Here is a 24,574-nt window from a genome sequence, read left to right as displayed (position 1 = left end):
ACAGAGGGCATCAGCCTCCTGGTACTCTTCTCCACAGGCAGAGGTTCCTTCTAATTGCCCAAGACCCAGATAGCTCTCCCGGGGTTTATCTACAGTGTGGAGAGGACCCAGTATTCATTTCATCATGAAGGGGATGGGGGGAGGGGGGACTACTTTATTTCATGAATGGGCAGTGGCACGGAAAAAAAAAATCAATGAAGCACAGCACTTTCTCTTCAAGTGCTGACTTTTTACAATACAAGTCAGTGCTAGAGGCCCTGCCCAGCACACACGGGCCCTGAGTTCAATCCTTTAATAGGCAACAACAGCTAGGTAAGAATTTAGTAAGACCCTTTAAGGTAGCTGTGTTTATTTTTACTTTTTTACATCAGTTATTCTTCATGTCAAATCTTCCATGTTATAGTGGAGATAATTATATCACTTTATAAATAAACAGATTTAAAGGCCAGGCATGGTGGCTTGTCCGGGTAATCCCAGTCTTAGGCAGCAGAAACAGGAGGATCCTGAGTTCAGGATCAGGCTCAGTTATACAGAGCCTTAGACCAGCTGGGGCTGCAATGACACACTATCTCAAGACAATAACAATAGAACCCACAACTCCACACATGAGCCTTGGCATAAAAGCCTCCCCAGTAATAATAAATAAAAAAATTAAAATAATAGCCAAAACATAGGTTTACGGTCTTAACTCTGAAGAAACTACAGATGATACTGAGACAGGGCAGGAATGAAGGTACTAAGTTTTAAGGTAGAAGCATCACCCCAGCCTCTGGCATCCATATACCCAAAGAGCCTGGAATGTTAGGGTGGAGGTTCCACCCAAGCCCCCTCCCCATATCCCTCCAAACCCTGCTGCAGCTCAGAAAGCCCTCCAAATGATTACTTCTTCCCTAGAGATTCTCAAGACCACTCCCACAGGGTATTTAAACTGCTTCCCAGTAAATAGACTAGTGGTTTTCTGATCTCTTTCCCATCTCCTCCCTGTGGGGCTGGAAGACCATTTGGGAGCATTGTATTTGTTAAACGTGGGCTTTTTCTAATTCAGTTTCATTTGATCTGATTTGGATTGCTGCATTGGCACAGAGGTTTATCCTTGTACAAAAACTTTTCAGTAAGAATGACAGCTATTTGGAAGCTCCATTTGCCTCTCTCCTCAGTAATTAACAGTTCTAGAGCAAGGCTGGGCATGTTGGCCCACTTCTGTAATCCAGGATTTGGGAGGTGAAGGAAGGAGGCTCAGGAGTCATCTCCATAGGAAGTTTGAGGCAAGCCTTTGCTATGGGATCTCAACTCAGAACACCAAAACCAAATGGCTGTGGTGGCACATGCCTCTCCCAAAGCAGAGGCAGACAGATCTCTGTGAGTTCAAGGCCATCCTGGTCTACATAGAATTCTAGGCTAGTCATGGCTACTTGCTGAGATCCTGTCTCAAAACCCAAATAAAATGGTAAAACCCCCAACAGTTCTAAGGTAAATACTAAAAACACTCTGTGTCACCTGTGCACCTGCCCTGGGGGCAAACATGCTGTCAGAATCTTGAAACAGTCTACCTGCTTTGAAGTACCTGCCAGTTCAAGGACACATTCAAAATTGAAGAGGAGGCAGAGAGATGGCTTAGTAGTGAAGAGCTGTCACTGCTGTTTCCAAGGACCACAAACACGGCAGCTTACAACTGTCTGTAACTTCAATCTCAGGGCATCCAGCAACTTTTCCTGGCCTCTGTGGGTACCAGGCATGCACATGGTACACAGACATGCACACAGGCAAAACACTCATACACATAAAAATAAGTATGTATCTTTTAAAAACTTTACAGATTTCTAAACAAGATGTATGTCCTTCAACTTTTCTTTGTTTAAAATTATTTCATGACACAATGACAAGGAACAATGATCAGGACAAAGTGGGAAGGAAAATACTGTGATACTTTAAAAACCTCAATTATAGAGCTGACTTACCAATAATAGATTCTTATCAGTGCTGAAGGCCACAGGAGAAAAGAAGCAACGAATGCCAGGATTGGAATGGCCAGGGTTCCACCCGCAATCACAAACATGTTAACTACATCGAGATCCATCCTGCTCTTTAAGGATGGTTGGCACCTGCAGAGGCAGAAGAGAGAGAACAGTACTGAAACAATCCCATGGGGAAAGAGGAAGGCTCAGAAAGAAAAAAGGATCTTGAATGAGGGATCAGGACATGCGCTTAAAAAAAAAAAATAGTAACTAGATATGATGAGGCAGACTTGGGGGGACCTTGGACCTCAAAAGATGAGAATCAAAACTACAGGGTACATTGCCAGGATAGCTGGAGAAATCTTGAGTACCCAATGGGCGTCATACAGTAGTAGGATGCATGGTGCTACCACTCTTGAGCATTCAGCAAAATCGTAGCTGTGGACAATGCAGAATGTCATGCCTACAAGGAGTGTGTTCACGCTTTGAGGGGGGTGTGGGTAGTCTGTTATGTACCACTCACTTTTAAAAGTTCAGGAAAGAAAAGGTAATATATGTGAAATGTTAACTATGATGCATTATTCCTTCAAGTTTCATATAGATTTACAATATTTTATTTTCATTGATTGGTTGAGATAGATCTCACTATTTAACCTAGGTTGGCTTGAATCTTACTATGTAGCCCAGGTTGGCCTGGAACTCACAATCCTCCTGCCTCAGTTTCTTGAATGCTAAAGTTACAGACAAGCATCTTACAATAACTAAATGAGGGGCCAGAGAGATGGCTCAGTAGTTACTTGCTGCTCTAAAGAGGACCTGGGTTGGGTTCTCAGTACCCAAGTTCCAGAGGATCTGATGCCCTTTTCTGTCTTTCTCAGGTACCAGGCATGGACCTGGTACACATACACATACACATGCCAAGCACTCATGCACATAAAATTTAAAATAATTATAACCAAACAAGAGAGGGATTATATCCACTTCACAGATGAGAGCTGAGGCAGAGAGGTCTTACACCTGTTCTGCTCATCCAACTGTCCTCTTAGCTGCTTAGTCACTAAAAGCAGTTTTCCCAGCATGCTTCAATCACTGGCCTGTCTCTCTTCTAGAAGTACACTCCATTCAGGGCAAGAATAATCACTATGTTCTTTCTTGGTGCCTAGAATAGCACAAGGCATACACGATGTACAAACAGACTAAAGAAGAGCAGTTATAAGACGAAATTAATCCTGTGTAACAAATTTTAGGGAAGGAAAACCATTCCATACAATGCTACAAAAGACTGGCATTTCCCCCTGAAAGTTAAGTAGTTACAAAGTGCCCTGGAGGAGTTGCCTATTAAATTCAAGGTCCAAGGGCAGGGGAAAGGTGTGTGGCCCAGTGATGGAACAGCTAGCTGCCTAGCACACACAGGGCCCTGGGTTCCAGTCCAACACTGGGGGGGGGGGGGACTGCTGGCACAATCCATGCTGCACAAAGGATAGACATGTCTAAATCTGCAGGCCGGGGTTGTGGGCGTCACATGAGCTGAGGGATATAAGAATCCAGCTTCAATATGACTCTTCTGTACCCCCAGGATGTCCTTAAAAACTGCAGAGAGCCACTGTGACTCAGACTCCTGAGCTGGGAAGTTAATTACCCAATGTTCCATCAGTCTAGGACTTAGGACATTTTATGCCCAAGGTCATGGACATCATGAGTTCTGGCACTGGAGATGGTAGGCAAGTAAAGAGAAAAAAACCCTTCCTCCGCCTGTGACTGCTGAAGATACCACACTTTGGAGGAAAGTTCTACCAGAATTCATCTTCTGAGCAGAAGGAACTTTTGTGCAGCAGGATCACTTTAACAAGGTTAAGGCTTCCCCTGGACAACCTACACACTTGACCTAACTGAGAAAGCTATGTTTTCTAACTGCCATGTTTTACACCAGTGATCTTCAACCTGTGGGTTGTGAACCCTTTAGCGGTCAAACAACCCTTCCACAGAGGTCACTTATCAAATATCTTGCATATCAGAAACTTACATTATGATTCATAACAGCAGCAAAATTATAGTTCTGAAATAGGGATGGAATAATTTCATGGTTGGGGGTCACCACAACATGAGGAATTACATTAAAGGGTTGACACACTGTCTATTTAGACAGAGGGAGGACAATTCTTCACAGCTCTGCACTTTCCTTCACCTATAAGGGACTCTCCTCCCTTTCCTCTGGCAGGTGGTTCCCCTACCCTACTGGTGCACATTCATTGTGTCTGGGAGTAGGCTAGAGATAGAAAAACCAAAACTCTGAGAACAAGGAACTATTAATTACCAAAAATCAGAAAACCACGTAAGGGTGTTGCCTGGAGATTCACAAAGGACAGTGTTTGGTGGCTTAGGAATGGGAGAATATTAAGTCAGGCTTCAGGGCACAGGGCTTTGGTTAATGCCAACACTCACTAAGAAACTTATCTCTGCTGTTCAAGTCCTGTCAAGGCCAGGGAGCAACTCTGAAGACATAATACCTGCTCCCAGGAACTCCTGGAAGTATTTAGCTAATCAGTAACACTGTTCCCATCATTTATTTTAACAGATTGTGTGTGCAAGTGCATTTGAGTGTGTCACGAGGCAGGGACATGCCACAACATACATGTAAAGGTCAGAAGACAACTTGCAGGAGTCAGTTCTGTTCTTACTGTGTGGGCTCTGGTGCTCAAACTCAGGTGTGGCAGTAAGCACCTTTACCCACTCACTGATTCTTAATGATAGTTTTCATTGTTCTAGGGGATGTTTCTAAATTTCAAGAATAAATTTAAGTAAATGATACTAATTTAAGGGAAAACACTAGAGCCCTGGATGCAGCCAGTGGCAGTGTGCTAGTCTAGCATGCATTAAGTCCCAGGGCTTGGTCTACAATGCTGCAAGAAAACAAAAGAAAATGCTAAGTGGGTGAGGTGTGACTCTGAGAATATGGTATGTGAGTTGCTGCATGCAAGGCACAGTCAAAGACCAAGGGACACTAGACTTAGGGACATTCCAGCCACTGGCTTCTCTACATGTTTTGCAGTGAGACCCTCCTCTCCTCATCTCTTTTGCCCTTTCCTAATCTGGTGACTTAACATATCTACAATTATGATGGATAATCAATGCAAAAGACCTAGCTAGCCCTTCTATAAATCTCATCTCCTATTACAGTTCCACAGAAGCTAAAATGGCACCTTGACAAGCTCTTGATATTGGGTAATGCTTTAACCTTTTGGTTTACCTTTTCACTAATCTACAGTCTAAAGTAGAGGCCCCAGGAGCCCTGCAAACAAGGTGAAGGGAGGTAGCATCAGGACAGGAACTGGTTGCAGCTCTGCCTCAGTATATACCTTCATGTTTTTGCTGGCACTCAATACAATCAGCAAGTAAGGAATGTATTGTCTGTACAAAACAAGCCAGCAAACAAACAAACAAAAAACAACAAGACAGATGTAGAGAAGAAGGAAGATCTGGCCATTCTTTCAGCAAGGGGAGTCACTCAATATCATATAGAGAAGAGCCCAGAACAGAGCTTGCTACTCAGCATTTGCAGCTGTATGTTCAGAGTCTTTAGCATTATAAATAAGAACGGAGAGGAACTGGATAGAGATAGGTCAGTAGATCCAGATAAACCCTGCATGAGGGAAATCAAGTGAGTCTGGGATTAGAAGTCAGGCATGCCATTTCAGAACTCTTTTTTCTTTTGTTTGTTTGTTTTTCCAGACAGGGTTTCTCTGTGACTTTGAAGGCTGTCCTGGAACTAGCTCTTGTAGACCAGGCTGGTCTCGAACTCACAGAAATCCACCAGCCTCTGCTTCCCGAGTACCGGGATTAAAGGCGTATGCCGCCGCCGCCGCCGCCGCCACCACCACCCGGCTCATTTCATAACTTTTTAATGCTCCTGATTAATGCTGAGAATCTTAAGTGATGACACATTACTCTTCAGGGTATAAAGCAAAGTATAAGAACAAACAGAATATAGAAGCACTTTCATCGACTCTGCCTTCTAGGCATGTCCAGTCTGCCGAGTGAATCCCAGGATATTTTCTGCTATGGTCACACATTTGTAGTAACAGCATCATCACAATGTCAAAAGGTTGGACACCCTGATATCCATCTATAGTCAATCAAATTTGCCAAACTAAAGTCTTGGTCTGTCCAAAACATTAATGCCTTTTATAACAAAAAATAACAACTGTAGCCATCACCAACACAGTCAGATGTAAGAACAGTCTCCATGCACCAATAACTCCCCTGTGCCAGTCTTGTGCAGTGATTAACACCCATCTTCCCATTTTCTCTCTTATAACATGATGCGATGGGAAACATCCTCCCAATGTCCCCCAGTTGGTAAGTAGCATGACCTGAACTCTAAGTTAAAAACCAGTCAAGTCGGAGGACTCTGGGTAAAACATCCCTCCACAACCTCTCAGCTTGGATCCAGTTCTCCAGGCAGATCCTGCACTAATGTCATTGTAGTCATGCTAAGGACTGATGTAATGTAATTAACTACAGGAATAAAGCTTACCTACTCCCCTATAAGTAACTACTCAGATATACTCAACAGACAGGCAGTCCTCAAAGGCTCAGAGATCTGCAGAATAGGGCATTTAAAATGTTTAAGAAGCTTTTCATAATAGACATGCCAGCTCCAGACAGCTCCCCTATCTCCTCCAAAGATAGATGGACACAGAAGAACCTCCACCTGGAACTTGCTTCATAAAGGGCAGCACTAGCCACTGAGCAACCCGCCTTTCACCTCAACTGCTGCACAGACCCACTGCAGACCACTGACAACAGGACACTGGGGAATCGACAGCCTCAGGCTGCCCAAGAAGCCTGTGGGATCTTCCGGGGCCTTATGGGCCTACCTTTGCCAGCCAGAAGATGAGTGTTGCCCTGGACCTCTACCCTCAACAACTATGGAGGACCTGGGGTAGCTGTCTAGGAGGCCAAGCAAGTACATCTCTGCCATTTTTAATCATTAATTCAGATAAAATGTTATACTTCTCAAGAACTCTGATGCTGTTGATGACGAGTAGACTTGCCACTTAAAAGCAGCAACCAAGGCTTCAGCTGCCTTCTCAGTTCTCTGTGTAAAGTTCAGGTCACAGGCCTCACTCTCCTGGAGTTAACACTAAGTCTAGACACAGTTTACCTCAGAAAAGCAGTAGACTCACAAAACAGATTTCAGTATAACTTCTTACTGTTCCTTTGTTTAAAGAAACTTTTAGAAGGTGTTTTAAGGTGCAAAGCTTAAGATGTGAGGATCTGAAGAATGTTTCAGCGTCTAAGAAAGTAAACTACGTTGTGTAAATGCAAGTTACGAAGGTCTAACTTGCTAATAAAGAGAAAGTGATTTGAGATGTTTAAAATAATGAAATATGTTCCAGATTTCTCTCTTTCATTATGCTACTGTTATATTAAGACTCCAAAACTTCATAGTCTTAAAAGTAATTGATGGAGTTCTGATAAACGATTAATTCAACTCTGACAGAGTACTGTAAACATCATACGATACCACTATAAGATCACAGCTACAAGATCAAGATCTTAAATTCCCTTTGGTTGTTTCCTAACTATAAACTTAAAAGATGCCTTTCATTGTGCTAAAAACATCTGTCACAATCTTTGGTGTAGAAGAAAGTGGGTTAATGCTTTCGACCAAAATCATTTCTGGCATAAGTATACTGCTGTTTCTAAAATATAAATTTCAATACAGATTACTGTTCTGGTGGAAGCTTAACCCCAGCCTCTGACATCCATATACCCAAAGAGCCTGGGATGAGGGCTGATTTCAAAAGTATACAAAGAACTCAAGAAGCAAGTCACCAAAACACCAAATAATCTAATTAAAAAGTGGGGGTACAGAACTAAATAGAGAATTCTCAATAGAAGAATCTAAAATGGTTGAAAGACACTTAAGAAATTGCTCAGCATCCTTAGCCATCAAGGAAACACAAATCAAAACAACTCGGAGATACCATCTTACTACTGTCAGAATGGCTAAAATCAAAAACACCAATGACAGTTTATGCTGGAGTGATGTGGAGAAGGAGGAACACTCCTCCACTGCTGGTGGGAGTGCAAACTTCTGTGGCCACTTTGGAAATCAGTACGGCAGTTTCTCAGGAAAATGGGAATCAGTCTACCTCAATATCAAGCAATTCCACTCTTGGGCATATACCCAAGGGATGCACATTCATACAACAAGGACATCTGTTCAACTATGTTCATAGCAGTGTTGTTTGTAATAGCCAGAACCTGGAAGCAGCCTAGATACCCCTCAAAGAAGGGATGGAGAAGATGTGATACGTTTACACAATGGAGTACTACTCCGCGGAAAAAAACAATGGAATCATGAAATTAGCAGGCAAATGGCTAGAACTAGAAGAAACCATCCAAGTGAGGTAACCCAGTCACAGAAAGACAAGCATGGTATGTACCCACTCATATATGGATTTTAGACATAGAGCAAAGGATAACCAGCCTACAATCCACACCACCAGAAAAACTAAGAAACGAGGAGGACCCTAAGGGAGATATATACGATCCCTGGGAGAAGGAGAAAGGGACAAGAGCTCCTGAGAAAACTGGGAGCATGTGGGGAGGGTAGGGAGGGAAGAAAAAGAGAAGGGGAGAAGAGGAGGGGAGAGGAGGACATGGGGGAGCAGGAAGACTGAGGAGGAGAATGGAGGAGAGCAAGAAAAGAGAAATCTTAATAGAGGGAGCCATTATAGGTTTAAAGAGAAACCTGGCACTAGGGAAATGTCCAGAGATCCTCAAGGATGACCCCAACTAACAATCTGAGCAATAGTGGAGAGACTACCTTAAATGCCCTTCCCCTGTGATGAGATTGATGACTACCTTATATGCCACCCTAGAGCCTTCATCCAGTAGCTGATGGAAAAAGAAGCAGACACCCACAGCTAAACACTGAGCTGAACCCCTGGAATCCAGTTGTAGAGAGGGAGGAGGGATGAGCAAAGGGGTCAAGACCATGCTGAGGAAACCCACAGAGACAGTTGGCCTGAGCAAGTGACAGCACAGGGACCCCAGTCATAAAGCTGGGGAACCAGCACTGGACCGAACCGAGGTCACTGCATGTGGGTGTCAGTTCGGATGCCTGAGCAGTTTATGGGGCCTCTGGCAGTGGAACCAGTTTTTTATCCCTAGTGCACAAATGACTTTGGGAGCCCATTACACATAGAGGGATACTCTCTCAGCCCAGATACACAGAGGAGAGCCTGGGTCCTCCCCCAAATGATGCCACAGACTCTGAAGATTCCCCCACGGAAGGTCTCACTCTCCCTGGGGAGTGGAATGGGGGTGGGATGGAGGGGTTGGTGGGGAGTATAGGAGGGAGAGGGTACTGGGATTGATATATAAAATAAGATTGTTTCTAAATTAAACCAACAAATAAATAATCTTCCTACAAAAAAAAAAAAAAAAAAAGTCTGGGATGTTATGGAAGTTCCGCCAAGCTCCCCTCCCCCATCTCCCTCCAAACCCTGCTGCATCTTAGAAAGCCTGCCAAATGAAGGTCCCTCCTCCAGAGACTACTCCCACAGGGTATTTAAACCGCCCCGCTGCCCCGCTCATGGTTTTTCCTGTCTCCCTTTCCATTAAACATGGGCTCTGATTCGGTTTGATTTGGTCTTATGTGGATTGCTGCATCGGCGAAGAAGCTTATTGGGATGTAGCAAATTTTCAATTACAAATAGTAAAAATGCTAATGTGTCTAAAACTTATGTTTTCACAAACTCAAAGAATTCAAGTCAGCTTGGATCCACCCGAACAGGTTGGATTCACTTCAATAAGTACCATCCCCACCCTTCCCTGGTCTTGCTATCCTCCTCCCTAATTACCAGAGCCTAAGGAAAAAATTTCCCCTAAACTTAACCTTGTCCTCTGCTCTGATGGCATCTTCCCAGATCCAAAAGACACCAGACAGGACAGTTTCACATAGCCTGGACAGCAATGAAACAAACCATCTACCCCAAGATGTGACCAGTGCCCAGCTTTCTCAGATCCCCCAAAAATGGTCAGTGCTCCTCTAGGTCAGCAGGAAGCAGACTCAAGAACTCGGTGTCTTCATTTCCTTAACCTGTCACACCTAACTCCTCGCCTTTTTTAATAAAGAAAGAAAGGAGGAATGTTATCATCCAGGTACATATGGCCCTGCCCCTTGGGGACCTGGTAGAGTGCATCACCCCCACAGGGGAAGCAGTACCCGGCTTTGTACACAGGCACAAAAGGTCCCTTGAAGAGACAGTTCCACCTGCTGTTCCTCTGAAGAGGCAGATTCTTTTCCTGATTCTCCCTCTTCCTCTCCCTCTCTCTCTCCCCTTCCCCCAATAAAACTGCCTGCATGGTGTATTTGTCTCTCACCTGATGTGGGGGGCTCTTTGAACCCAACCCACCCACCAAGGTCCATCTAGCACAATAACAGCCCCTTAAATGTCAATATACCTTCCATTCACTTGTTCAATGCACCAGGTACATAATGGAGAAAAGATATTAGCACTCAGGTCAACTGTCTAAGTTTATGAAAACTGCTGTTTAATTAACTTCTGGAGATACAGTTCTGTGACAGAATGCTTACCTAGTACATATGAATTCCTAAGTTCAATGTTCAGTGCCATAAATTTAAATAATTTCCTAATTTAGTAAAATTCAAAGTACACTTCTTAATTACAATAGCTGCTTTTCAAGTACTCAACAGCCACATGTAGATACAGAACCACACGGCAGGGGAAGTCTCACCCACACTGGACCACATAGCTGTGTGTCACACCCCTACAGAACCTCACAGCATCGGGAGTCACACCCATACAGAACCTCATTGCATCGGGAGTCACACCCCTACAGGACCACACAGCACTGGGAGTCACACCCCTACAGGACCACACAGCACTGGGAGTCACACTGGCACAATCTCTTGCAAATAATCAATTAGGCCAGTTTGATTCAGTATTTAGTGGACATATTAATAGGAAGAGCAACTCACATCGGTTGTAGAACTGCCTGCCAATCAGTCAGACTTGCCGCCTTGGCTGTACACTAGAGCCAGGCCCTTGTTTCTCTTGGCTCCCTTTCTGTAAACGCTGTTCTGACACATCAACCATCCTTCCAGCACCAGCTCCAGGAGGACTCGCCTCAGTTCAAAGCAAGGATTGGGCTACACTGGTCAAACACCCACCAGATGAAATGAGAGCCCCCACATATGATCCCAGCTCAACTTCCCAGTGATGACTCTCACACCCCAGTAAACTAGCTTCCTGCCCCATCCCTGCCCACATTGCCTCCTGCTCTGTCCCCTTCTAGTCCTGCTGTCCTATAGCTAACTGATAAACTCACTCCTCCCTGCCTCTAGGGCTGGTTCCAGTGACACATTCCCCAGCAGAGCACTGTCATTCCTCTGAGGCCTTGCATTCTAAATAGCATTTATATCAGAGCCCTGCTCCTAGACGATCTCAGAAAACCCTAGGGGCTTTTGGACTGTATATTGTACTTTTGAAGACCCCTGCCCCAAGTACTAATTCCTCCCCACCATACACACTGACCTAGAGATTCCCCAGTCTCAGGAAACCTGCTCCTCTTTTAGATAATCTAACATATTAAAAATTCACACTTACTCTTCAAAGAGCAGACTCTTTCGCAACGTTACCGGCTTTGGCAGGAGCTGAAAATGAGATTCTGTAATCACAAGAAATAAAATGACAAAGCATTAAATCATATAAGGAATGTGTTGGCAGCTAGCCAGGTCTGGTTGTAGTGGAGCACAGGGTTCTTTCTGCACGCAGAAAATGTGCATTTCCCGTGGCTTTATAATCCACCTCTAGCTCAGGCCACCTCCCAACTAGGCAAACGTGCACAGAGGGCAGGGCATCTAGTCAGGCCCTGGGAGGGCTAAAAGGTCTAAGGTGAAAGCAGGTGATAGGTCAAGCATGGATTGGCTGCCCCTAGCAGGGGAGGTCAAACAGAGGGAAGCAGGTATGCTTGGGGCACAAAGCTTAACAAAGAACTTCAAATAAAGATCTAGATTCTTCTTCCTCACCTCGACTGGGGCTTACCTAAATGCTACATTTGGGAAGGAATAAAAAAAGAAAAATAACTAAGAGGTAAAGGAGGGGCCGGTGAGCAGGGGCTGAATGCTCAAAAACAGGGTTGGGAGAACAGAAGGCGGCTGGCAAAAACACCATAGCAAAGTGCGAGGAGTTGGGAGGGAAAAGTTAGGCCACTCGACCCAGAACTATTCTAGGCAAGTTAGCATTAAGCATGCAAAGCAGAATCAGAAAGGTCTAGAAGAAATCACAAATCTGAAAACTTCTCCATGGGGAAGGCCATTCTAAGAAACATAAATCCAGAACCCATAGCAAAACAAAAATAAACTGATTGCTTAAATTGCTTTTGAAGTCCACTTGAAAGAGATCTCATATCAAAACTTGCCCACAGATATCACGTAACAGACAACTTCCTTAGAACATAAAATCCCCACCCACCCAACCCCCCCACCCCCGTCCCCCGCCCCAGACCAAGAACAACAAATAGGAAAGTGGAAATTGGCCTGGATAACTCTCCAGGAAGAAAGCAGAAACAGCCCTTAAACCCACAAAATATGCTCGGCCTCACTTACACTAAGACACTGGTAAACTAAGTCTCACCCATCATTTCAAAATCAGTCAGTAAAAACCCACGGAGCCACAGACTATGTGGTGTGGATATGTAAAACATAGCCTGGACTGGTTTACACACATATCAACAAACCCCACGGACAGCAGCTTGTCAAAATTTGTGGCAATGCAAGATGTGCCTTCCCTTGACTTGGCAACATCCGTTTTGTTTTGGAAGTTCACCCTTATTTTCTATCAAGTATATATAAAATCTTGATACAAGGTTATTTATTACAACATACTATAACAAGAGACTGGAAGCAATTCATACACCTACTTTCATGGGATCTGGTGAAAAAGTGCTGGCATAGCTTTTAAAAAGATTACAGCCAGATGGAGGTAGTGCATGACTTTAATCTCAGTACTCAAGAGGTAGAGGCAGTTGAATTTCTGAGTTCAAGGCCAGCCTGCTCTAAAGAGCAAGTTCCAGGACAGCCAGGGCTATATCAAGAGACTCTGTCTCAAAAAAACAAAATAAATAAAAATGAAAAAGGAAGAAGAAAGTTAAAGCAGGAGGACTGGGAATTCAAGGCTAGTATACAACAACTCCGTCTTAAAAAAAAAAAAAAAAGTAATTAAAGAAGCAAACCAAAATAGTACATAAGACTTCTGAATTGAAAAGAGAATGAGAGAGAAACATAATATGCTTTCATATGTATAAAATGGTTCTGAAAATAACAGCTGGCTCTGGGAGGAGAAAGTAGGGGGTTGGGAGTAGAGATGACAGTGGAAAAAAATGATTTTTTTCTTTTATTTTTATGTGCATTGGTGTTTTGTTTCATGTGTGTCTGTAAGGGTATTGGAATCCCTGGAATTACAAACAGTTGTGAGGGGCCATGTGGGTGCAGGGAATTGAGCCTGGGTCCTGTAGAAGAGCAGTCAGTACTCTTAACTGCTGAGCCATCTCTCCAGCCCCCGAAAGCAAGATTTCTAATGGGTAGTCTCTTGCGACTTTTGAACTGCCACCAAGTACCTGTATGAAGTCTTTCCCCCCATTTCATTACAAATACAATATAAGCTACACAAATGCAAGGCGCTACCCTGCACTGCCTGCTTCTGTAGCTACTTACTAGTTATGTGTAGTAAGTTCAAAACAAATATGAATACCTGATTTGGATCTCTAGCACCTGTGCGAAAAGCTAGGCGTGGAAGCACACTCTTCCAAACTTAGTGCTAGGCAGATGGAAGGGATAGAGAAATATACCTGACATTGATCTGGCCTACACACACGCAAACACACACACACACACACACACACACATACACACACAGAGAGATTGAGAGAGAGAGAGAGAGAGAGAGAGAGAGATTAAAATTTGGTTCCTTGGCTACATCAGCCATGTGTCATATGTACACAACAGCCACACACAGATGTGGCTTGTGACTATCATACTGAATGGATGGTGAAAATACAGAATATTTTCATTATCACTAAATGTTCTATTGGCTTAATGACCAATGAAAGAGAGCAACCAAACCTTATGAGTGATGAAATACAAATTCAAGTACTGTTAGGATGAAAGTCTACCTTTGTACATTAGGCATATAACGTGAATGCTTACATAGATAATATTCAGAGTGTGGGGCAGGGCACACTTCTAACCTATGTGACAGTGCAGAGGTTAAGTACACACCAGCAAGAACTTTAGTCTTTAAGTTCGAGGTCCAGTACTCTAAGATAGATACCGATAAGGACTTTCCACCCTGCAAACACACATCCATGGTTAAGCTATGACTTCCTGCCTCCACTGTGGTTCAGAAGGGGCTGATGAGAAAGTTCACAAAGCACCAGTGACTGATTTTCCTGGTGGTTCTTGTTCAAGAACCAGTTGAAACACAGTTGTTCCCCCTGCCACCTTAGTGATACTGTGGACAAGATAGCTCAGCCTGCTGGGCTGTGACCATAGGCAGAGGACCAGAGAGAAACAGAAAGTCTTGCCACCCAATCCTGGAGATTTGACTAGCAAAGGCAGGAGCAATTAGAAAAATTAACCAGGAACTTAGCTAGATGGGGACTTGTGTATCTGTGGCACAGCTTTCAAAGCTCTTACTGTCTGAGAAGCAAGGCCACGAGATACACAGCTCATGTCCTGGCAAGCAAGGCCCAGCGTGTGAGAAACATCAGACTCTTGAGCCAAGATATGAGCTGATATAGTCTAAGATAATCACCTCCTGGAAATGTCTGAAATAAGACAACACTGAAATCCAGACTAGTCTCTATTTGTTTAAAATAGAAGCCCAAAGCCACTTCACCAGCTCCTCATGTGGCCCCTCAGCTCCAGAGACTGGAAATCACACTGTAAGCTTTCATTTTCCCTCACGGTAGAGTGCCAGAGAGAGCATCATATTGGCAAGTATTCTCCACTGAACTAAAAGGGAATCAAAATAGCCCCATGTATGCTATAGTAGAGGCCTAGAATGGAAATGAGCACCCCAAAAACATTCTCCTGTTGCCCAAACTTGCTCTCAAAGAGCTGGGAGCTTAAAGAGGTTTGTCTTCAGCAAAGGGGATATGGCGAGTCAAAAGTATTTCTGATTATGGGAACAAAGCCAGCTTCACACAGAAAAGGTACTATCAAAACAAACAGCAGCAAGATTTGAAGAGCATAAAGTCTAGCTGGACTGTGGTGAGTGGGTCCCTACTCTCTTTCTAGCCCAAATTTCCTCCCCAGAAGTCTCAGTAATATAAAAACAATGAACACAAGAAAGGGGATGTAAAAGCTAGACCTGGTGGTACTTGCCTGGAATCCCACAGCACTCAGGAGGCTAAAGCAGGAGGATCATATTCAAGGACAGTCTGGGCTGTACAAAGAGATCTCTGTCAAAGAAAGAGACAGAGAAAGAGGAGGGGGAAGAGGAAGGAGGAGAAGAAAGAAAAGAAAAAAGATAGAACTATACTCAAAATTGCATAGTTGGTAGAAAACACTACATTAAGAACTAGGTTCAGAAAGACAAATACCTCAGATGACAGAGTCTCTCATATGCAGACCCTAGCTTCCAGTTCTTATATATGTGTATCTATTAGGGAATGAGAGTGGGAACAGGCTATGAAAACTATAAAGGTAGCCATGAGGGAGGAAAAAGAGGTATACAGGAAAGGGCAGGAGACAGTAACAGAACACATGCAATTCAAATACTGGAGGCAAAAGGGTACTAGCTGGGAGGGAGAGAGAGACAAGAGAGAGAGGGAGAGGGAGAGGGAGCGGGGGAGGGAGGGAAAAGGGAGAGAGAAAGAGAGAGGGAAATCAATCCAAAAAAAAAAAAAAAAAGTATGTTTGAAAATGCCAAAGAACCCTGTTACTTTGTATGCTAATTAAAAAATTGGAATGCATGAAGGAGTTTGCCGCTGGGAACCTGTACACTCTTTCATAGTAAACTTACAACGTTTATATAAGTAAGGGGCTACAATGTAGCTCATCATGCACAAAGCCTTGGGTTCCATCTTCTGCACTATATAAAGTAGGTAACACAGTACCCACCTGTAATCACAGCCAGGAGGGTAGGAAGAGCAAGGTCATCTCAGGCACATAGTAAGTTTAAGGCTAGCCTGGGATACCTGAGACCCTGTCTAAAACAAATACACAAACAAAGTAACAAACACTAAACAAATTTTGTGTTTAATTACAACCCTGTGCTAATTCCTAGAACAAAGGATAGAACAGTGTTAGTAGCATGAAGGTTCTACCCAGATAATTTCAGGTTACCACGGTACTATCAGAAGGGCTTTTTGTTTGTTTGGGTGTTTTTTTTGGGGGGGGGTTGTTTTGTTTTTTTGTTTTTTGGTTTTTTTTTTTTTTTGCAATAGTATCTCAGTTTCATTTCTTAAGGGTCCCTGTCCCCTGAAGAGGTGCTTATCCCTTGTCTTTAACTACTGACACATCTAAAAACATCAGCTCCTGCCCGTCTCAACACATCAGCCAGGAGGCTCTCAAACACCACTTGTCTTGATTTCATGAAATCCTGCTTCTCTGTTAAGAGTGGTGATTGCACAGTCCTCCATCTGTTCCACAATTACAAAAATCTATGGCATAAAAGACAGAACAAATCATGGGTGCTCCTTGAGCTTGCCTGTCAGTGGGAAGCAGCAGCAGATGTGATAGAATGAGAAGTAGTATTGTATGATCATGAATTCATTAATGAGGATTTTCTTGGTATGAGAACTTTCTACCTCCCATCTCCAAGCTGGGCCCTTTGGCTGATTTAGATATGAGACCAATTAATGGCCTGGCCCTCTGGGACTGCACTAGACTGCCTTTCTCTTCTCCACTGGACCATCTCTCTACTATAGGGCTGATGGGAGATGTCATTCTGTAAATATGTTACTCTTATTGGTTAATGAATAAAGCACTGTTGAAAAATAGGAAGGCAAGACAGGTGGGACTAGGAGACAAGGAGGATTCTGGGAGATGTAGTAGGAGGATTCAAGAGGTAGGGACTTGAGAGAAGTGGTCCGGATCCTCTCTCTGGTAAGATAAGACCATGTGGAAACACTTAGATTAATAGAAATGGGTTAATATTTAAGACAGAGCTAGCCAATAAGAAATGCTAGTAACAGGCCAACAGCTTTATAACTAATACAGTGTCTCTGTGTGCTATTTGGGGCTGATATGGCTCTGGGACCAGGCTGGCAGGAAAACATCTCGTAACATAAGGCAGCTGTTACACATCCCATCTCCTCTGTGGCTCTTTCTGGTAGAACAAGGAAGTTAGATCCTCAGCTAGGGTTTCTTATGCACTCCCAGTTCAACTCCCCCAAAACTTTTGAATGAGCTAGATCGTGCCTTTGACTTTTTATAAACACTTAAGACTCACTGTGCCATGTCCTTGGTGGATACTTGGTAAATTCCAAACAGTATACTAGAAAGGCAAAATACAACCAATTCTCAGACAGAGAAGAAAGAAGCCCCTGCAGCCACCACATTGTCTCTCGTGGAGGAGTCATGAGTCCATAGCATTGCCTAGCCAGTGTACTCTTACTCCATTCCTCTGAGGTGTGACTACCAACACAATGAACATTCCTGTCAGGACAGTCTGCTAGAGGTTGCAGGTCAGAGAGGCAGCTGAGACCCAGAGGGTCACACTGCTTTCTTCTGCTCCTCAGTTCACAAGAGTCTTCAGCATCAGGTGCAAGGCGACTAAGAGCTTGTGCCTGGTCATCTCTGAGGAACCATTTTCTTTTATCATTCACCACCTGTCCAGCAACATTTTCCACAGACTATTCCACAAGCCTTGGGCATACCAGATCCTTCTACACCTCTAGGGCATTGATGTAGCATGATAAATAAAAGACCCAGAGACAGATATTGGGGTAGAAGCTCCAAGCTGAAGAAAAGAAAAACAAAGCAGCCAGGTACTAGCTCTTACCTCTACCTCAGTTCAGACCAAAGGGGAGATCCTCAAACTGCTCCCAACTTCACTGCTCCTCAGATTCACTCAGACTGCTATGCTCTCCTCAACATAGCTAGAGACTCTGTGCCTGGTCCTGACTACTGAAGACCCTGTTCCTGTCCCCACCGCCCTAATGCTGGGATTAAGGCCTGTGATCCCAGGTGCTAAGATCACCTTTGTGTGAGCTGGATCAATTTCGTGTAGTCAGTGTGGCCTTGAATTGATAGAGCTCCATCTACCTCTTAGTCCTGAGTCCTGGGATTAAAGGTGTACCAACACTACCTGATCTCTCTATAGCTTGAGGCTGGCTTTGCTTTCTGAATCCTCAGGCAAGCTTTAATAAATCGTAATTAATATAACACCACTTTGGCACATTTGGTCCTTCTTGCCTTCTAAGCCCTGCCTCACCTACAGGCCGTGCCTATCAGCACTGTACTCCCTGTCTGCATACGCTCCCTAAGAGCTCAGGTTTTCACTTCAGTAACCTGGGTTCAAATCTCTTGGGCTTTGAACTTCACCTCTCAGAACCTTAGTGTGGGGATGACATGATGTAAGAAAAAGTTCAGAAGACTGACAGGCAGATACTGAAATCACTCTGCCCTGCAGGGAAGACCAGCCTGCTGGGCCAGCAGTGAGGTAACCCTGCCAAACACCACATCTTTACCTCTGCCACGCTCTGCTCTGCTCTGCTCAGGAACTGTCCAACTGCTTAATCTATACAAAGAGGGTCTGTGCTGCTGTCCTCGACTCAGGGTTAACTTACCATCCAGTCCTCAAGTGGGTGGCCCTGGACTCTTAACCTGGGTACATGACAAAGCAAACCACCTTGGCCAATAGCCAAAGCTTCTGGAAAACTCTCGGGCAAAGGCTGTTGCTATACAGCTAATTACTTTACAAGAAGAGGATCCTAACCTACAGCAGTTAGGGACCTCAGCTCACCCCTCCCAGCACTGAGTGCTTCCCTTTGGTACCGCAGAGGCCCAGCCAATCCGGCCCATGCGGTCATAGGAGTGACAACCCACAGGGCTCCTGATAGCACCCTGCTCTTCTGTGAAGAGACAACTACACCCGATGTCAAGAAGCACTTTCATGTCATGAAAAAGCATGCCAGGTCAGGATTCTTAAGTGGCAAAGAGCGCCAGATGAGCAATGTTGGCGTCCTGCCTTCAGCATCCCTGTCCTTCACCTTCTCATGCCACTCACAAGCTATGGCAAGCAGAAAGGTCTCAAAACAAAACAAAATTGACAGCTCCTGGGGGACAGTTACCCTGGCTGAGACTTACACCCCTGTCTCATCACCACGAGAACTCAGTGAGGAACATGCAACCATGCACAAAAGTTACCCAGAACTAATGTCTTCCAATGTCCATGTCCAATGTCCAAGAGTCGAGTTTTCAGACTCTTAAAGCCTGGTTCCATATCAGAATCTCCCTGACTCAGCTGGTGCAGGAGTGGAGCATACACAATACATAGCACTGTTTTTTAAACCGTTGGGCTTGGTTGGTTGGCTGTGTCATATAACTCAGGCTGGCCTCAAGCTTGCTGCGTAGCCAAGGATGACCTACATGCTCATCCTCCTGCCTTCACCACAGTGCTGGGACTATAGGCATGCACCACCATGCCTAGTTTATGTGGTGCTGTGGATGGAGTCCAAGGCTTAATGCATGCTAAGCAAATGAAATGGAACCACATTGCTGCCCCAAAAAAATGTGTCCCAGAGCCCCCCCCAACCAAGGTGGGTAGTAAATACTTGGAAACTGATGGGGGATGTCCACTTATTGATTGATGAATAAAACACTGATTGGCCAGTAGCCAGGAAGGAAGTGTAGGTGGGGTTAGGAGACGAGGAGAATTCTGGGAAGAGGTTGTGAGAGGGAAACCATGTAGCCGCTGAAGGAGTAACACGCTGGAGCTTTCTCCGGTAAGATAAGGCCATTAGAAATACATGGATTAATAGTTATGGGTTAATAATTAAGAAAGAGCTAGCCAGTAAGAAGCCTTAGCCATTAGCCAAACAATTTATAAATAATAGAAGTCTCTGTGTGTTTATTTGGGGCAAAGTGGCTGTGGCACCAGGCGGGACAAAACCTCCACCTACAAGGAGCTTACAAAAGCTAGGCAAGAACTTTACCACTGAGCTATAGTGAAGCCCTTCCCACCAGAGGCTCTAAGTGTACATAGAATGTAGCATAACATGTCTCCTGCCAACTCCCACCCATGACAATGGAAAAAACCAGTGGTGCAGCTAAAACAAGAGTAAGAAGATTTCTGGCGCTTCTTCCTCACGATAACACAGTGTGCCGCACTTCTTGGCCTGTAGACAACTCAGCAAAAAGAAAACTTACTGCCACCAACAGGCAGATCTCTTGAGGTCTCATTGAGTGTTGTTCCCTGGGACTTCCCATGAAGGCCTGCCTCATACAGCTGTTGGCCATATTTGAAACATGGGGAACTGAATTTTAAATTTAATGTAAACCAATTTTAAAAACAGCAACATATGGCTAATTGTTACTATAATAGAAACCCCAGAAAGTGTTTCTTTCCCTACAGGGTCACAAAAGCCTCTTATATTTCCTAGAACATCAAAATTTATAAAGATTTACATCTTAAAATATCTAAACTCAATCTCTTTGTTAATTTTGATTTCAACTAAATGCAATTTCAGAGAAATTAAAAAGTAACATATTTTCTGCTAGCCCAGTAGTACAAACCTTTAATTCTAGCTGTACCAGAGACTGAGGCCGGAGAATGACCAAGGCCAAGCCTGCCAGAACTACAGGAACATTCAAGGCCAACCTCAGTCTGTCAATGAGACCCTGTTTCAAAATGAAAAAAAAAAAAAAAAAAAAAAAAAAACTAATAGTAGTGGTGGTCTGTGTCATGGTGTACATGTACAGATATGCACAAAAAAAAAACCATGCAATTAGTTTTTATCATTTTTAAAGGGGTAGACATGTAGGTCAGTGGTAGAATGAACACTTGTCAAACATGTACAAGGCCATGTTCAGCACCCATACCAGTATGCCTCCCTCTGAAAAAAACAAAACAAAACAACTTGCAGACCTTGTTATTTGGTATTTTGCAAACTTATTCTTTTGTTTGCTTTGTTTTTGTTTTTTGAGACAGGGTTTCTCTGTGTAATAGCACTGGCTGTCCTGGAACTCAGAGATCTGCTTGCCTCTGCCTCCTGAGTGCCGAGATTAAAGGTGTGCACCACCACACCCAAGCTGTCATTGTGGGGGAAACCTTTTACGTATGAACAAAAGCAAATATGCCACCATATAACATGAGCCTTTCTCTCTGTGACCCAGCTGTACCGCAGTGAGAAGTTTAGTGTTACAGGGTTCAGAGATCGCTGGTCCACATTACTTTACAAACCAATCTACCTGTCAGCTTCCACAGAGGGCAGGGGAGGGGAGGGGGAGGGAGAGACAAAGAGAGTCAGAGACAGAGAGAGACAGAGGGAGGGAGGGAGGGGAGACAGAAGCAGAGGGGGGGGAGAGGAGGGAGGGGAGGGGAGAGAAAGGGAGAGAGGGAAGGAGAAAGAAACAGAGAGGGAGGGGGAAGGAGGGGGAGGGAGGGGGAGAAAGAAGCAGAGAGAGACAGAGGGAGAGGGGGTGAATGGAGGGAGGGAAGGGGAGAGAAAGGGAGAGAAGGAAGGGGGGGAGAAAGAAACAGAGAGAGAGAGGGAGAGGGGGGGAGAGAGGGGGAGGGGAAAGAGAGGAAGGGAGAGAAGGAAGGGGGAGAAACAGAAAGAGAGAGACAGAGAGGGAGAGAGAGGGGAGAGAGAGAGAGACAGAGAGAGAGAGAGGGAGAGAGAGGGGAGAGAGGGGAGAGGGAGAGAGAGGGGGAGAGAGGGGGAGGGGAAGAGAGGAAGGGAGAGAAGGAAGGGGGAGAAACAGAAAGAGAGAGACAGACAGAGAGGGAGAGAGAGGGGAGAGGGAGAGAGGGAGAGACAGAGAGACAGAGAGGAAGAGAGAGGGGGAGAGGGAGAGAGAGAGAGAGAGAGAGACTATCCTGGAGAGCACTAAAGACCCCTGATGATCAGAGCACTTCATTTACTTGTTTAGCTACGCCTATCACATTCCAGGCAAGTTCTCTAACATACTCTCTCATCCCAAGCCCACAAAGTCTAATTTTAGAAAAATAAATTGGTACCGAAAACACAGATGCTACATTTCTATTCCCTATACTATAAAAGTGTTTATAAGAAGTTAGTCAGCCAGGCATTGGTGGCACATGCCTTTAATCCCAGCACTTGGGAGGCAGAAGCAGGTGGATCTCTGTCAACCTGGTCTACAGAGCAAGTTCCAGGGCAGGCTCCAAAGCCACAGAGAAATATTGTCTCCAAAACAAAAACAAAAACAAAAACAAACAAACAAAAAAAAACAAAAAATAAGATGTTAGTCATGGAGGCAGGACAGGTGGCTCAGCAGTTAAGAGTAATGGCTGCCTTTGCAGAGGACCCAGGTTCAATTCCCAGCACACACATGACAGCTCACAAACATCTGTAACTTTAGTCCCAGGGGATCTTATATTCTCTTCTGACCTCCACAGGTACCAGGTACGCACAAAGTACACAGAAATACATGCAGAAGTAACACCCATAGACATAAATAAAATGTTTTTAAAATGGTCATTAAAGCTGGGTAAAACAAAAACAAACAAACAGTGGCTCACAGAATCTCTGAGGTCAAACTCGGTGTATCTCAGGAAGGGCCCACATGTGGAAGTCTCACATCACTCCCCCAGGAACTGCATCGATGGGACACCCACCTTGAGGGTTTATCAAGGCAGCACTGTGGGTAATGTTCTTTAAGTGGCTTAGGACAGAATCAGTCAGTACTTGCTTACTTTATGTTAGCTACTATAATTACATCCAATATTTAACTACCAGCTGGGGACAGCTAGCCATGAGGGACTTCTGAGCAGGAAGTGAAGCAAAGGTTGTCTTCCCGGTCTCAGCCAGAGCAAGACTCCCCTCTATTTCCTTTTCTTAACACCTAGAGCCTGGGGACTAAAAAAATAAAATAATACAATAAAATAAAAAAGGCTGAAAATACATAGCCCCTGCACACAGATGTTTGGACCCCCTCCCTCCCTCCAAGCCCCACTAGGTTGATATGTCCTCCCCACAGGTCTGTGGGTGTGGGAGTAAATCACACATGTACTCAACCCAGCGGCTAGCATTATACAATCTGCATCTCCAAGGCAACCAGAAAGTTGTGTAAGCAGGGATGCCAGAGTGGTTAGACCAGCTTCCTGACTCCAGCAAAGAGAGAGGGAGCTGGGACGTGCTAAGGTACCAGAAGTCCAAAGGAGGTTTGATGTTGATGGAAGGAGAGAAACCTTAGTGCAAGTACAGAAGTCTGGTCATGGTAAGGGAGGTAACATGGGACTGAGTCATCTGGGAGTGTTAGGTAGCCAGTCAGGCTTAGAGAATGGACTCGCCCCTCCCATCATGAGTTTTGTGCTCCATCTCTTGTCTCCCTGGCAACAAATTTTTTTCTTTTAAAAAAAAGCCACCTCACACCACAAATGCAAGTGGATTTCTGAGTTCTAGTCCAGCCTGATCTACAGAGAGAGTTCTAGGACAGCTAGGTATACATGGAGAAACCTTGTCTAGGAAAAACAAAGAAAAGAAAAAGAAAGAAAGGAGGGAAGAAAGAGAGAGAGGGAGGGAAGTATTGGAGAGAGAGAGAGAGAGAAGCATTGGAGAGAGAGAGAGAGAGAGAGAGAGAGAGAGAGAGAGAGAGAGAGAGAGAGAGAAGCATTAGCTGGTAGGTGGTGGCTCATGCCTTTAGTCCTTGCACTCTGGAAGATAGAGGCAGGCAGATCTTTGTGAGTTCGAGGCCAGCCTGATCTACAGATAGTTCTAGGACAGGCTCCAAAGCCACAGAAAAACCTTGTCTTAAAAAAAAAAAAAAGAGTACCATATGCAAGGGAGGAAACTAGAGACTGGTGGCCTTTGTTGAGGTCCCCCAAAAGAAAGTATTTCCTCCCAGTAAAGCATGGTTCTTAAGAGTTGATCCAACTGGACCTGTTAGTCACCTAGCCAGGAGACCACCTCTCAGCAAGGCTGATATACCTGAAGAGTTGTTATGATAATGGTAGGAATACTTGTCATTTAATGAGATAAGTACACATAGATCCCAGAAGCCCTTTCCTGAAGGCAGATGCTTAAATGTCTTCACTAAGCCTGCCCACTTTTCCGAGCTAATCATGCTTGTCCCCGACCTTCTGAACACTGTACAGCCCCTCCCTCCATACAGCTGCTTGCAGAGTTTTCATTGCTGAGCTTGTGTTGACCCTAACTCAATGGGCACTTTCCTCTCCACCTCCTGCCTTCCATCAGCTACAGCGATTATAGCTTGCCTGCTCAGTTTTCTCTCAAACTCCAACAACATGGTTCCCGAGCTTTAAACTGTTTCTGTCACTGAGACTACGAGATCCCCTGGTACCAGGAAAACGAGCTGTAGTCCTGCTCTAGAGCGGTGAAGGCAATAGGGTTGGAGTTGGGGGGGGGGGGAGGACCAAATCCACCCTGGC

General features: G+C 44.5%; 1 protein-coding gene across 2 annotated transcripts in view; it reads right to left on the bottom strand.

The window, feature by feature from the left end:
* Window positions 1–24,574, bottom strand: part of Abhd6 (abhydrolase domain containing 6, acylglycerol lipase) — a 50,190-nt gene that overhangs the window by 25,124 nt on the left and 492 nt on the right. The window contains exons 2-3 of one of the 2 annotated variants that reach the window (XM_051206677.1): window positions 11,600–11,660; window positions 1,959–2,102 (exon numbers count right to left, since the gene is read on the bottom strand). In XM_051206677.1, coding sequence (XP_051062634.1) covers window positions 1,959–2,077 — 119 coding nt within the window. In that variant the 5' untranslated portion in view covers window positions 2,078–2,102; window positions 11,600–11,660. The remainder of the gene's footprint in view (window positions 1–1,958; window positions 2,103–11,599; window positions 11,661–24,574) is intronic. The other variant, XM_051206676.1, reaches the window with a different exon arrangement.

This window comes from Phodopus roborovskii, unplaced genomic scaffold, assembly GCF_943737965.1.
Source record: "Phodopus roborovskii unplaced genomic scaffold, PHOROB, whole genome shotgun sequence".
In the NCBI taxonomy this organism is placed as follows: Eukaryota; Metazoa; Chordata; class Mammalia; order Rodentia; family Cricetidae; genus Phodopus; species Phodopus roborovskii.
This window is presented reverse-complemented; position numbering and strand designations above follow the sequence as displayed.